Source organism: Arvicola amphibius, chromosome 9 (assembly GCF_903992535.2).
Source record: "Arvicola amphibius chromosome 9, mArvAmp1.2, whole genome shotgun sequence".
Taxonomy (NCBI): Eukaryota; Metazoa; Chordata; class Mammalia; order Rodentia; family Cricetidae; genus Arvicola; species Arvicola amphibius.
Window position 1 is genome coordinate 69,406,374 of NC_052055.2, and position 14,099 is coordinate 69,420,472.

Genomic DNA, 14,099 nt, shown 5'->3' on the forward strand with positions numbered 1-14,099 from the left:
GAGATTCCAGTCTCTATGGCCCTTAGCTCAAGAAGTGCATCCCTGGCCTGTCTGGCACCCCTGCTGTTACTACTCCCAGCCCCCATTTTCTTTGTTTCTGAGTCCCCTAAACACCAGAAAGAACAGCAGAAAGGAGGGGACAGAGGAAGAGGCTGGCCTGGGGTTCTGAGAGAAGAGCCTCAGAAGCCAAGCAGGCCATGGGAGCTGAGGAGACAGGTGTCTACAGTCACTCCTCAGTTCCCAGTGCTCCTACCGTGAGATCCCAAGTGAGCAGGCCTTAGAGTATTAGCTCTCATGTGCTGCTGGCTTACAGAACCCCTGGCCTGCTCCCATGAATGGGGGCTCACTCCCTCACTATCCTGTTTAACCTCTCTCTCACTGAAAACTCCACTCACCCACTAGCTGGGCCTGTCCCTGGCCTCCTCTCTCTGTGCAGCTCCTTCTGGAGCAGCCTTCCCAGAGTTCCCAGGTGCATCAGCCTGCGCTGTCTCTGCACCCACACCCCTAGACTCCTGCAGGCCTCTCCCATCTCCTGCCTCCTGCAAGAATCGCCCATCATCTTTTGCCTTAGACTGTGCTCTGGCTTCATACAGCAAACTTCTTCATGAAGCCTGACCAACCATGCAGAGTTTGCAGGATCTCCAAGTCCTGCTTCCTGAAGGATGCAAGCCTGTCCCGCCTCCTGCACCACAGCATCTGCCCCTGCGTGTGTCTAATGTGTGTGCAACTACACAACGCCTTTGCTTCCCTCTGTCCCTGTCAAAGTGAGGCCAGAGCTGCCTGGCTTCCTTTCCCCGCTGCCCTGCCTTGCTAAATGTTGATTTGTGCTCATGAACCAACACGCACGTGCCTTTGCCATAGGAGGTGGAATAGAGGGGCTTCAGCCTTCACCATCCTCCTGTCCAGAAGAGGACACAGCATCAGAGAGGGACAGTGACTCAATGTGGTCACACGGAGATGAAGTGCCACACTGGGGATTTGAACTCAGGCCTTGACTTCAGTACCACTGCCTTACCACGTACCTTAGCTATTCACAAGAAGGTCTCAAGGCCACTGTTGTGGGTTGAATAAGATGTCCCCATAGCCTCAGGCATTTGAACACTTGGTACCCAGCTGGTAGTGCTGATTTTAGGAGGTATGGCCTTGTTGGAGGAAGTTTGTCACAGTGCGTAGGTATGAGAGCCTGAGGCTTTACATTACTTAGTTTGCTCTCTCTGCTTCCTGCATGTGGACCAAAATGTGAGCTTGGAGCATCTTGTACCACCTTGTTGCATAAACCATTCCTTTTAAAAGTTGTGCTGGTCATGGTGTGACATGGACCAGCAGACTTCAGTGCAGGATCCTGAGTGGGTGGACATGAAATGAGAAAGAGAAAGAAGATAGGAATGCTGGGACCAGGAGATCTTGCATAAGCTGATACCTTAAGCCCTGTGAATTATTAAGAAGTACAACATTTTGTACACAGTTTGCAGAGGGGAAATGGGAGCGGTCAGCACAGAGCTACCCTGCACTGGGATGGAGTCAGCAGGAGGATAATCAGGTGTTGTTGTAGGAAAGGAACAGAAATCGCAGGTGCATCACAGCCAGAGCACACGGACCTTGACACTGATAACCACAGCCCTTGTGGGGAAGAGTTGGGCTCCCAGGGTCTGAAACCACAGCTTCTCTAAGGCCCTGGCCCCAGGCTATTACTGTCATTGCCCTGCATGTTCCTGGTGTTAGACAAGGAACCAATTCCTTCCCCATACTTCAGGGCCCCAGGGAAAGCCTAGGACCAGGCAGTCCCCAACAGTGGTGTTTATCACAGCAACAGAAAAGGAACTGATGCAGCCACCAGCACAGAGCTGCACCGTCCATGTGTGAGCCTAGAAGGGGAGGAGACAAGGTGAGAGCAAGAAACTTGACAGGTAGCTTCAAATGTCAAGTTGACACAGCCTGGGGTCTCCAGAGAAGGGTGCCTCTGTTGAGGGATCACCCTGATCACACTGGCCTGTGGACATGTCTCTGGGGGATAGTCTTGTTGTTAGCTGATAGAGGAGGGTCAGCCCACTGTGGGAGACACCATTCCCTGGGCAAGAAGTCCTGCACTGTATAAGAAAGCTAACTAAGCACAGGCCTGCGAGCAGACATGGCAGCAGACTGCATTCCTCCATGGTCTCTGCTTCAGTCCCTGCCTGAGTTCCTGTCCCGACTTCCTTCAAAGACAGACTGTGACAGGGAAGCATAACGCAAATAAACCCTTTACTCCCTAGGTTGCTTTTGGCTAGAGTGTCTGGGTTTTGTTGATTTTTAAAGATTTTTTTTGGATTGGGTGTATTCATGTGTATTTGTAATAGTTCATATGCACCATAGGCCTGAGGGGGCCTAAAGGGACATCAGATACCCTGGAACTGGAGTGAAGGGCATCTATGAGCTGCCCGGTGTGGGTACTGGAAACTGAACCTGGGTCCTTGCTGGAGCAATAAGCATGTTGACCACGGGGCCATCTTTGCAGCCCCTGGTCAGAGTGTTTCCATCACAGCAGCTGAGCAAACACTGAAGCAAAATTCAGTTCCTAATGAACAGTGGAACAGGAATGAACACAGGAAAGTAGTCAAGAGACACTCACAAGGTTGCACTATGTTTATGTCATTTCAGTGCACCCCCAAACACTCTTTAGAGGTAGGAATTATTGTCCCCTATCATAAGACAGGGAAAACCGTGGCCCAGATACGGCTATTGTCTTGCTCGGGTTCACACAGCGATCCCTGGATCCTATGCCTGACGGTCTGTCCATCTGCTGTCCAGGAAACAGGACTGTCAGGGCCAATGAAGGTGCAGGAATGGGAATGGGGGAGGGACTCTGGCAGCAGTGTGAGCTGCTCCTCCCAGGTGCTCACTAGAGCAGTGGCTCTGCAGATGGCCTGCGAGCCAGTGATATGTCTGTCTGTCCTTCCTTCTAGAACTAGATTTGTCAATTGCTCAACCTAGTTCCTCCTCTGTCAAGCTGTACTGGAAGTTGTTACCTTCTCTTTCCAAGGTTACACCTTTGGCTCTTCCTCTCTCTGCAAAGACATCCTGGAGTGTCACCAAGGCCCCAGCTGTGTCACCCTCCTGACTGTGATGTTTGCTGTGCCATTAGGAGGTCCCTGAATCATGACTGAGGGTGTAGATGTTGCACTTGGATCAGGGACGTTTCAAGTCACCATGGGCTAGTGTGCACCACTACTAGGGTGACGGTTCAGACCACAGCCTACAGCCCACAGCCCATAACCCATACACAATCCATAGATCACACCCCTCAGCCATCCCTGCTCAACTCTGGACCAATGATCACGCTAGTAGAGGCCAAGTCTGAGTTGTGCATAGGAAGGAGGCAGAGTCAGTAGGCCCTGGGCTCTGTTGTCTCTGCTCCTGCCTGGAGATATGGTTCTGCTGCTCAAGTAGAAGGATGGCTCATAGCAGGATTTTTGTTGGCCAGAGCCAGATTTCCCTCCCCCTCTCTGTCTGCCTGTCTGTCTCTGTGTCACTCTCTCTATCTGTGTGTGGGGGTATGGGTGTATGTCCACGTCTGTGTCCATGTGTCTGCCCATAGTTTCCAGCCTAGAATCTGGTGTCCACTCGCCAGACCTAGTCCTCCATCTACTGCTGTTTTAGCAGGGCAGCTCTATGTGATCTTTCCTCATAAGTGGTCAACCCCACTGTCTGGAGGAGGGGCCCTCTCGAAGGGGCTTCAGACACGTCAATGATTAGTCTGTTCCTTCAGTCTCCTCCATAAGCTCGTCACTGTAGCATGGGAGAAGCAACTGGAATGGGGGAGGCCATGTTCAGCCTTTGCAGCCATTTTGCAAAAGGCTGGTCTTGCAGCTGTAGGCTCTCGCTGACCTGAGAGAGGCTGGCAGGCAGGAACCAAGTGACACGTGTAAACTTCAGGCTTCCAGGACAGAGGGGACCAGCAGCCACAGTCAGGACACATCAGAAGACACGTGGCCCTGGTCAGCTCAGGGACCTCCTGGTACCAGTTCCTCTATGATCCCAGGTCTCAGTCTCTGTCCCTTCTCATTCAGAATAGGACTCTACAGACAATGGCTGCCCGAGGGCTCATGACTCTGGCTCTTGTCTCCAAACATATGGAGACGTTTGTAGGGAACAGAGAGAAGCTGAGGACATGGTGGCCCTAGGTGAAGGGAAGGCAGCCGTACTGTGCTGCTGCCCCAGGGCCCATTATCCTGGGCTTCGGTCCCTCTCTGGCCTCTGAGTCCATTGGCGTCAGCTCTTCAGATCACTGAGTTATCTTAGACCAAGCAGGCTTCCATAGTGTCTCTGGTCCTTCAGGAAGATGTATCCAGGGTTTAGCAGAGTCGTTGCCCAAGCTGTAGCCTACAACAAACGAGGAAAGATGAAGAAAGGCCATGCCCTGCCCTGCCCTGCCCCTGGGTGACCCTTGACCCTCTCTGGTCTCTGTATTGTTCCTTCATCCCCATAAGGGACATGTGGGAGGGACCACCCATGCCTGGTACCCGCCTCCTCCCTGGATGTCACTGGCCTTCTTGACTGGACACAGGCAGAGGTTTATTCCCCAGCCAAAGTCTCAGAGTCACAGTCCTCAGAGTAGGGACACAGATCTTGGCCCTGGCTTCCAGGGGTGACTGTACTTACTTCCCATGTGCCGCTTCTTCCAAAAGCCATAGACCATAACCAACACCACAGGCACCGGAAGGAATGTCAGTACTACCACCGTCGCAGTGAGGTAAGTCTGCTGGGACCTGAGGAGGCAGGACAAGAGAGAATCAGGACTGGGTTCTCACCTTGGCCAAGCTTCCTTGGCAGGACAGAAAGCACAGAGGTTACCCGGCAGGTAACACCGTACCATCGCTCCCTCCAGATAGTTGCCCCATCTTGGGTTGAGCTGTGGAAAGAACATATGAGGACAGAGTGAGTCATGGTCCCTGTTAAGGAGGTAAGGCAGGCAGAAAGAGCCGGCATCTACCACTGTCCCCTCTCCTCCAAAAAGTCCTCAAACCCCCATCAGTGAAGACAAGGGTAGTTCACAATGGCCCTAGGGGGCCCAAGACATCAAGATTGCTGCCTCCATAGTGACTGAGGACTCCTCTTGGCCCCCACCCCGTTTTGTGTTGCAGAAGCTCCCTCTCCATGTGACACCAGGGCCTGCACTGCCCATTGTGCTGGCACTCTCATGCTGCCCCCACCAGTGGAGAACAGAAGGTGGCATATCGCTGTCCTAGCTCCCTTGGCCTTGAGTGGGCACCTGGCACTAGATGCCCAGAGGCAGGGCGTTCCTGTGTGCACAGCAGAGGCCGCCTCAGCACAGTTTGCCAGCCGACTTCCATTCTCTGGGACACGTCCACCCTCTTCCCAGTGCCAGGGTAAAATGCTGCTCCTTGTCTCAGGGTCCGGGGGAATCCAAGTAAAACAACCACACTTCTCTTCCCCAGTCCCTCGCCTGACCCAGCCCTCTCCTCTCCATCCTTAGTCTTGACCCTCATCCCATTGCCTTCCTTTATGGCCCTTCCCATTTCCCATAATCCACTGCTCAATAGCAGTGACCTCATTGAATTCAGGGGGAGCAATAGGGAGTAAGAGTGGACACAAGAGTGGCCTCTTGAGATCTGTTGGACTCTGAGAGCTGGGACCACGCCTGAGAGAATATCACATGACCTCTTGGGGGTTGACGGGTGGTACATCCCCGTGGTGGACAAGCTGCTGCTCGGGTGTCTGGATTCGGTGGAGGTGGTCGCTGGATCAGCAGAGAAGGGTCTCGCATTGCTAGGAGACATGGTCACTGGCTGGTTCTTTGTGCTCCTCCCGCGCTCTGTAATGGTGCCACTGGAACTGGTGAAACTGTAGCTTGTCACAGGGGTTGGCTCGGTGGTCCCTGAGGCCAAGGTGAGGAGTCCAGATGTGAACACAGTCACGTCAGGGGTGAAGGGGGCATGATGGCCTGAAATGGGGACCTGGCCCGTTGTGACAAATCCACTCTTCAGGGTGTTGGTTAGATGCGTGCGACGAATGCTTCTCTCAGTTGTGAGGGCTAAGAAACCAGAGAGGAGGAAATATTAGATTAATCCAGAGACTTGAGTTCCAGGGACAGAATTCACAGCCCCTCAGCTGCACAGATACTGAGGAGAACCTGCCCTCCGTGACTTTGGGCTTGGCTTCTGAGTGTCAGCTGTGTGTTCTTTCAGAGGCAGACAGGAAGGAGGAAGTAGACAAGTGAGGAAGGGAGACATTGGAACACTCTCTTCAGCCTCCCCTGTCAGGGCTGGTCCCCAGCACACTGTCATCTGACTTCCTAGCTCCCTGGTCAATCAAGAGCACCAAAGAACTTTCCTTTAAAATGACATTTATTTAGCGTGTAAGTGTGTGTATTTGCGTGTGCACATGTGCCACAGAACACATGTGAAGGTTCCGGGACAACTTGCAGAAGTCAGTTCTGTCACTCCATCTTTTGGGTCCTGAGGTTTGAACCAGGTCCCCAGGCTTGATGGTAAGTGCTGTTACCCATCGAACCATCTCACTGCCCCTTTGGAGTTTAGGAGATATTTCTATCATATGATGTTGTATAAAGACAACTGCTTCATAATTGTCAGATGGGGCTAGAACTGGGGACAGAGAGGAGTCAAGGGTCTCAAATTCAAGAGAAAACTGCAAACAGTTGTGGTCAGTCCCCTCCTCGGGGTGCACATCGACACCCAGGAGCAGGTCCTGCCCTCTGACTTCATCCTAACTCATTTCTCCAGAGCAGCGTGGGGTCTGGACAGCATGTGGGAACCGCAGTCAGGAGTTCTGAGTCTCAGCAGGAGCAAGAGAGGGAAAGACTTACAAGGCACAGAAAAGACATTCCTGAGGCCAGTGGTCCCATGTAGGGAAGCCTGAGCCATTGTTCTATGCATTGAAGCCTGACTAACAATGTGGGGGAGGGAAAAGATGAAGGACGAGGCCAGTTTCCAGCTTAGACTCCCCTCAAGGTCACCCCAACAACTCTCCACATGGTGCCTTCATACAGCACGAGATAGACATGCGCAGCAGAGACATTCAAAGCATCGTAAAGGACTCAGCCCTTAGAGGGGCCTCCACAGCTGCAGCTAAGTCTCACCCCTGAAGGCCTTCCCTCATCCTACTCAACACATCTGTGTGTGAGAGGAAGCATCAGGAAAGGGCTCAGGAGGAAGCCATCCCCACCTCCAAAGATGCAGGAGCTGGGCAGGAGAGCAGCTGCGTCCCCACTCAGTTGTCCTGGGCTACAAGGCCTGGTTTCTGGGGCGGTGCACACCCTGCTCTTAGAGCTGTAATTGGGCTGAGGTTTAAGTACATTTTTACATTTTCATTTCTTTATTGGGGGTCACACACATTCCTGATATGAACATGGAGATCAAAGCACCTGTAGCCGTCAGTTCTCTCCTCCACTACAAGGTCCCAGGGATCTGGCTCAGATCGTCAGGTTTCACATCAAGTGTCTTTCCCCACTGTGTCACATGGCCATTGGCAGGAGATGGTTCTTTCTCTCAACTGAAAACGTGGGCAAAGTAGAAACCTCCCCAAGGTTACCCTTGGGAAGCAGAAAATGAAGACTTTGAGGGGCAGCTCGGTCAGTGGTGCCGGCCATGTGAACATGAGGACCTGAGTTCAGCCCCAGGAACCCAAGCATGTAGGACACGCTTACAGTCCCATGCTGGGGGTGGACAGGGGAATTCCTGGGGTCACTGGCCAGATAGCCTAACCTACTTGGCATGTTCCTGGTTAGTGACAACCCCTGGCTCAAGGGAAATAAAAGAAAATAAAATGGCACTTGGGAATGACAGGTGAAGTTGTTCTCTGGCCCCCACAGGTAGAGCACACTTGTGCATACACTCCACATACACACACACACACACACACACACACACACACACACACACAAACACACAAGCACGGATGTATGCATGCACGCACACGCTGATAAGAGAAGTGATTATAGAATAATAAGCCCATTTCCTGATGGCTCCCTCCAAGTGAAGACCCCAGGGTCAGTTTCTCCTGCTTCTTGGTTGGCATGGAGCTAGAGCACAGGATGAGATTCAGCACCACAGCTGGGAGGGACGCTCTTCCTGGTTCAGAACGGGAGGATGGGGATGCACTCAGGTCAGGGAGCAGGGCATGGCAGGTGGAGGGCGAACTCATAACAACGGGTGGCTTTCCCCAGACACTTCCTGGGTCCTCACCATTTCCTGTTCTATAAGCATAGGGACCCATTCTTGTTCAGACTCTGCTCTCATCTTTCTGTAGACAGGAGAGAGATTTCTCTCTCCCCTTTGTTGTGATGAGCAGCTGTACTGAGATATGCGGGAGAGACCCTTTATCCTACAGTCTCATCCACAGCCCTAAGCTGTGACCTTTAAATGCCCTTGACTCTTCACAGAGACACTTCCAAGTGCACACCCCAGTTCTGTCCCGTCAGTAACACTTCAACTGCCTGCTTCCTCTCTACCTGAATACAGAAGATGCCTTCACATGACCAAACAGGGCTCTTCATTTTCCCTCCATATGAACTCTTTAGTGGTTTCCCACTACATAATGCTACCATCCCCCAGCAACCGAAGAGTCAATGTTCTCCTCCATTCTCCCCATTGAGCAAATCTTCCCTCACTCCAAAATAAGCAGAGTCTTAAGAAGCCGAGATTTGAGTTTTTCTGTTACCGGTGTTCCAGGTGCCCAAGTCCCACTTGTCCAAGCCCCTGCTATTTCCAGTCAGGCCCCTTGGTCTCACTGCCTCCTCTCCCTACCCCACCGTTTGTCAGCAGTGACTGTCACCTTACAGAGATGGAGCTGACATGGCTCAATCAGTCCAGCGCTGGCCTTGGAGGCATGCAGACCTGGGCACACTGGCGTGTGCTCTTAATCTGGGCATGGGGAGCAGTGTAGCCCACTTGGCACACTACAGGCCAGAGAGACACCCTGTCTCAAAAACAATGAGGACAGCTCCTAAGGAGTGACCCCTGGGCTTGACCTCTGACCTCCACATACAAACAGTGAGGACAGCTCCTAAGGAGTGACCCCTGAGCTTGACCTCTGACCTCCACATACACACAGTGAGGACAGCTCCTAAGGAGTGACCCCTGAATTGACCTCTGACCTCCACATACACACAGTGTACCCACACATACATTTACATACATACATGTGCGAAAGAAACAAAAGCTATAGCATGCTTCTCTTCCTTTGCAGTTAGAATTAGACCCAGCTCTGTATCACTGAACTCAGAACCACTCGACTCTGCAAGCTGAAAGCTTAAAAAGAAGCAATGCATTGGACTGGTGCGGGTAGAGCACCTTTAACCCCAGCTCCTGGGAGGCAGAGGGAGTGCGATCTCTGTGGTCAGAGATTCAGGGTCAGCCTGGTCTGCACAGTGATCTCCGGGCCAGCAGGGCTACATAGTGAGACCTTGCCCCCAAATAAACAAATAAATGCAACAAATTACTATAAACCTAACTGTTCCTTTCCCCTAATCCTTCCCCCATAGCCAGAGTGGCCCAGCCACGCCTGTTCTTTTGCAGGACTTGCTGCATCTCTCTGCAGGGCCTTTGCTCATAAGGCTGTCCCTGCAGGTGCCCTTCCAAGCATGACAGAGCTCTCCTCTCCTGGGGCCCCAACACCAAGCAACTAGTTCATCATTGCTTTCTCAGCACATGCATGTTGCTGTGCCATGATTGGTCGGATGGCGTGTGACTGTCAGGGCTCCCCACAGTGCGGGACTGTGGCTGGTTTTGTTCTTAGTTATATTCTCAAGGCCTGGAACAGTGCTGTACACACCCGACAGTGAGTGTATGATGTTCAGACAGCCGAAGAGTTCCATCTCTCTTCCACATAGGGCAAGGACAGAGCCACACAGAGTTTCATAAAGCTCATTTTTTTTGTCCGTAAAATGGAGACAGGAAGACGTCCCTAGTGAAGAACCACTCATTCTTATACTACCCCACCCACCCCAGCTCTGGCTGGGTCTGCTCACCTGGATACACTTCCAGCTGGAAACCCACCAAGGGGTAGAGACTCCCATCTGTGTTTCGCATGCACCAATATCGACCTGAGTCCTGGACCCTGAGGGCCTCCATGGTGATGTGGACCACCTTGGCCTTGGCATCATCCTGCATCGAGTAGCTGGGCCCCTTCACCCAGCTCCGGATGAAGCTGGGCTCGCACTTCTTCTTCCTGACCTTGCACCAAGCCTTGCTCTCAGTGCGGTTCCGGCGGTTCTTGTAGGAGCACAGCACAGTCAGAGACTCCCCTTCACGCCGCCATACTTTCTTGTACACATTCTCGTTGGAGGGACCTGGGGAGACAGGACTTTCTGAGCACGGTCTGGAGAGGAAGAGAAAGACATCTTGAAACCAGCAGCAGGAGGTGAAAGAAGGGTGCAGCAGCCCTGGCTTTGTGGAACTCAGGGTGATGGGGGAGCACAGCCCCACCCTTCGGGAGTCTGATGGGAGAAGCACAGGGCCCTTTAACAGCATGTTCCCAGTCTGATGGAGGAGACCCCAGTCCAATGAGGAAGCAACCCTAGCGGGAAATCACTACCAGATATCGTCCCTTTCTCTGGATAGTTCCTGGTCTTCGGGGATGTCCAGTATTTCATGACAGACCAGGGCTCTGCCTGAGACAGATGTGCAGACACAAACAGGTCACCAAGCTCTGGAGCCTGAGCACACACACTGCTGTGGTGACAAGAAGGCCCGTGTCTAGGAAAGCGATGAAGAATTATCTCCCCCAGTAATAATTTTCCTCCTCCTCTTCCTCTTTTCCTCTCTGCTCTGTCCTATTGGTTTTGTATGGTATGTTGGGGATCACACACAGTGCCTCAAGCATGTTAGGCAAGCACTCCACCACTGAGTCACACCTCTGCCCTCTACTGAATGCCTTTTCAATAGCACTCTCCAAGGTGCTTAATTTTCAAATAATCTATCGTTACATAAACCCCAAAGATAAGCATGCCGCACAGACTTACGGCCCTGTTGCTGAGCCGGCCAGTGAATTCTACATGATTCACTGTTCATCCAATGGTTCAATGTTGCAACTTGACTTTGTGGTCTACAAATGCATTGGGCAAGCCATAGCTATCCCAGGATGCATTTGGCTTGCAGAGCACAGGTTACACATGCCTGGTCTCTCTATTATGGGGTGAGACGTGACACAAGCCTGTAATAGCAGGAGGGAGACTGAGGTAGGAGGAGCTAGAGTGTAATGCTAACCTGGGGTATCTAGTGAGTTCAGGCTAGCCTGGAAACAAAACCCTGTCTCTAAAGAGAAAAAGGGCTGGGGAGATGGTTTAGGAAGACTCCTAAGCATGAGTTCCAAACCCAAGACTCATGCAAAACACCAAGCACCATCACTGTGCACCTGTTACCCCAGCAATGGCTGGGGGGCGGGGCAAGAGGATGGATGACCTGCACGTGTATGTAACACACACATACAAAGGAGTATGAATGAATACATGAATGTGGTCCGTGTCCTTCCTAACCCAATCTGTTGAAGAGAGAGTAGGTGGCAGGATGATTCAGGGGGCAGAGGAAGGGAGGAGCTACAGTTTAGCCCTTCGAGGCCACTTGCCACTGTAGCTGACGCTCTTAGTCTTCTTCCCTTGCAAAGTGAACAGAACAGAACAGGACAGGCCTGTCAACTTCACGTCAGCTCAGCCGTGTTTCGAGAAGAACCTTCTCCCTGCAGAGCAACAAAGGGGCACCTGGAGGAAGTCTCTAGGGTCCGTGGTTCATTTATGTCTTCACTTTCTGACAAACAGTGAGGGGTGGGTTTGCCAGGCCTCACCATACCCAGAGCGGAACAGGAAGGCAAGAACGGGTGAGCCTCCCGCAGAGAGGAGCCATGATTAGGGAAAGGCCTTTGAGGATTGGTTCCCTGCAGGTCAGAGCAGAGGGACCGGATATGGCATCAGCTTTCCAAGAAAAACAGAATTCAAAGTGTGCAGACGTACAAGGAGTCGCAACAGCACCAGCCAGAACTCTCTAGACGGACAAACACCAAACAGGTAATTTCTGTGAGGAAATTCTCCATACCAAGGAAATCCAGCAGATAAGGGCCAAAGTAGCGGATATAGCTACACCATCCATGTGAGGCCTGGTGGAGCTCTCCCTGGGACCAGATATTAGCATGGACATTCTCACAGGTCTCTGGCAAAGGCCCACCAAGTCAGCCCAGCCTCCTCCCCAACAAAACATTAAGACAATAGAGCACGAAAAGGCCATGGGTGACAGACAGGAGGACATGGTCTCTCTCTTCTCTCACCCCACCTCTCACCTGAGACACAGCTCTGTAACCACAAAAGCAGCAGCAGCAGCAGCAGGAACATGGAAGGCCATGGCTCCATCCAGTCACCCAGGGTTAGGGCCCACACTGACCCCGGGCATGCCACTTGGGTCAACCAGGGAGGGATGTCAGACTCTAAAAAGTACAGTTGCCCATTTCGGGAAGTGAGGCCGTGTGGCACACAGTGACCCAGGAGAGCCTATCGCAAGCCTGGGGAGAGCCAGTGGAGGGCGGGCGCTGGCAGTTTCCGCCCTCTTCCTCAGAACTGCCGGCAGGTGTGGCTGTTCCACCCAGTCCTGGGGCCCCTGGGCCTGGAGAAGCTCAACAACCACAACCTCTGTGATTCTCTAAGGAAAACCTAATCCTCTGGGGCATCTCCTCATCCAACGTGGCCCGTCCACCCAGGGAACTGGAGGATCAGCTTCTGGGACATTCTGTGCAAACTTTATGGTATCTTCTGGGTTCGGAGGTTCGGGAGCTGCTGCTCTCTGGCAGGCCTTGACACTCCTGCCCAAGGAAGGTCTTACCTCTGGTGAAACGCGTTCCTTCAGCCACTTTGACCCTAACCCTCCGACTCTCAGCTGCTTACACAGGCGGCTCCTGCTCACTGTAGCAAATAACCGCTCACAGACTCACGTGCTGTCTTTTTTTGTCGTGGGGAAAATATGCAAATTTAGAAACCCACATTCACACACTCCACACTTTGCCCTGACTCTGTTCCTCTCTGCTGCTCCTCCCGTGGTCTCTAACTCAACCAAGGCTCTCTCTAGCCTCTCACTCCTCCCAGACCCCCAGGCTTCTGGACACACAGTAAACCTCCCCCTCCCCCATCTCTTCTCAGATTACCATGCCCTCAGAGCCCCTCCCTCCCCTTGTTCTGCCCGCTTAGACTTCTCAGAGCACACTCCTATCCCCTCAACTTCCTTTCCTCAGCCATATCTCTCTTCCACAGCCACCCGACTCTAGTTGAAATGACCCAGCATTTGGCCCAAGACTCCACCCTTTCCTCAGTCCCCAAAGAATCAAGACTCTACTGTGTCCAACAGCTGTGCAGCCCTATGATTATATGTGCTCCCTCTGCTTGTTCAGGCCACTGAGCAGAACGTCCTCCAATTTGCACAGCTGCAGTCTTAGCATGAACTTGAACTCCCAAATCCCAGACAAAGGGTTCTTAGCTTTGATCACTTCAAACGTCTCTTATCTTTTAACTCATTCATTCATTAGGCCCTGGACGCTATGGGAGAAAGAACGAGACAGACTTGTCCTGAAGGGTTCTGATGTGGCATTCAAAGGGGACACTGAGACATGTTATCTTTTGTGGGGAGAATTGTGTCCAATGCTGTGAACAGAAGTTCCTGGGAGGGGCTGTACCCGACGCTGAGCCTTCTATAAGGCTGGTTGCCTGACTCACTCGTGACTCTGCTTTCCAACTGCTTGTGGCTCTCACCGACTTGACTCCCTCACCAAGATGGCTGTACACTTAACCTGCACTCCCAGACCAACCAAGTCAACTGGCATGATGGCTCAGCCGGTAAAGGGGCTTGTTGGTGAGCCTCTGAGGACCTGAGTTCCAGTCCCGTAGTCACACGATGGAAGGAAAAACTGACTCCAGCAAGGTGTCCTCTGACACGCAGACAAAATAAACAAATGTTACACACACACACACACACACACACACAGGCACACACATACACACACAGAGGCACACACACACAGAGACACACAGGCACACACATACACACACAGAGAGAGATATACACACAGGCACACATACACAGACACACACACAGAGACACACAAACAGG

General features: G+C 52.3%; 1 protein-coding gene across 2 annotated transcripts; it reads right to left on the reverse strand.

Annotated features, from left to right (window-relative positions):
* Positions 1-4,226: 4,226 nt before the first annotated feature.
* Treml2 (triggering receptor expressed on myeloid cells like 2) lies at positions 4,227-12,370 on the reverse strand. Of its 2 annotated transcripts, none has more exons than XM_038344246.1 (5): positions 12,286-12,370; positions 9,986-10,306; positions 5,659-5,875; positions 4,639-4,745; positions 4,227-4,359 (listed from the first exon to the last, which is right to left on the reverse strand). In XM_038344246.1, the coding sequence occupies exons 1-5, from the start codon at positions 12,353-12,355 to the stop codon at positions 4,262-4,264; spliced, it is 813 nt and encodes a 270-aa protein (XP_038200174.1). In that variant the 5' UTR covers positions 12,356-12,370; the 3' UTR covers positions 4,227-4,261. The 2 variants fall into 2 exon arrangements, with proteins under 2 accessions (XP_038200174.1, XP_038200173.1); XM_038344245.1 differs by having other exon boundaries at positions 5,659-6,031.
* Positions 12,371-14,099: the final 1,729 nt, after the last annotated feature.

Bases quoted from the DNA above. Each gene is read 5' to 3' on its own strand.
- Treml2 (XM_038344245.1), bottom strand. From the start codon at position 12,355: ATGGAGCCATGGCCTTCCATGTTCCTGCTGCTGCTGCTGCTGCTTTTG. The intron at 4,746-5,658 runs GTCATGTGATAT...CTGCCTCCTCAG, and splicing joins CACCCGTCAACCCCCAAGAG to GTCCCAGCAGACTTACCTCA. The intron at 4,360-4,638 runs GTAAGTACAGTC...CGTTTGTTGTAG, and splicing joins GAAGAAGCGGCACATGGGAA to GCTACAGCTTGGGCAACGAC.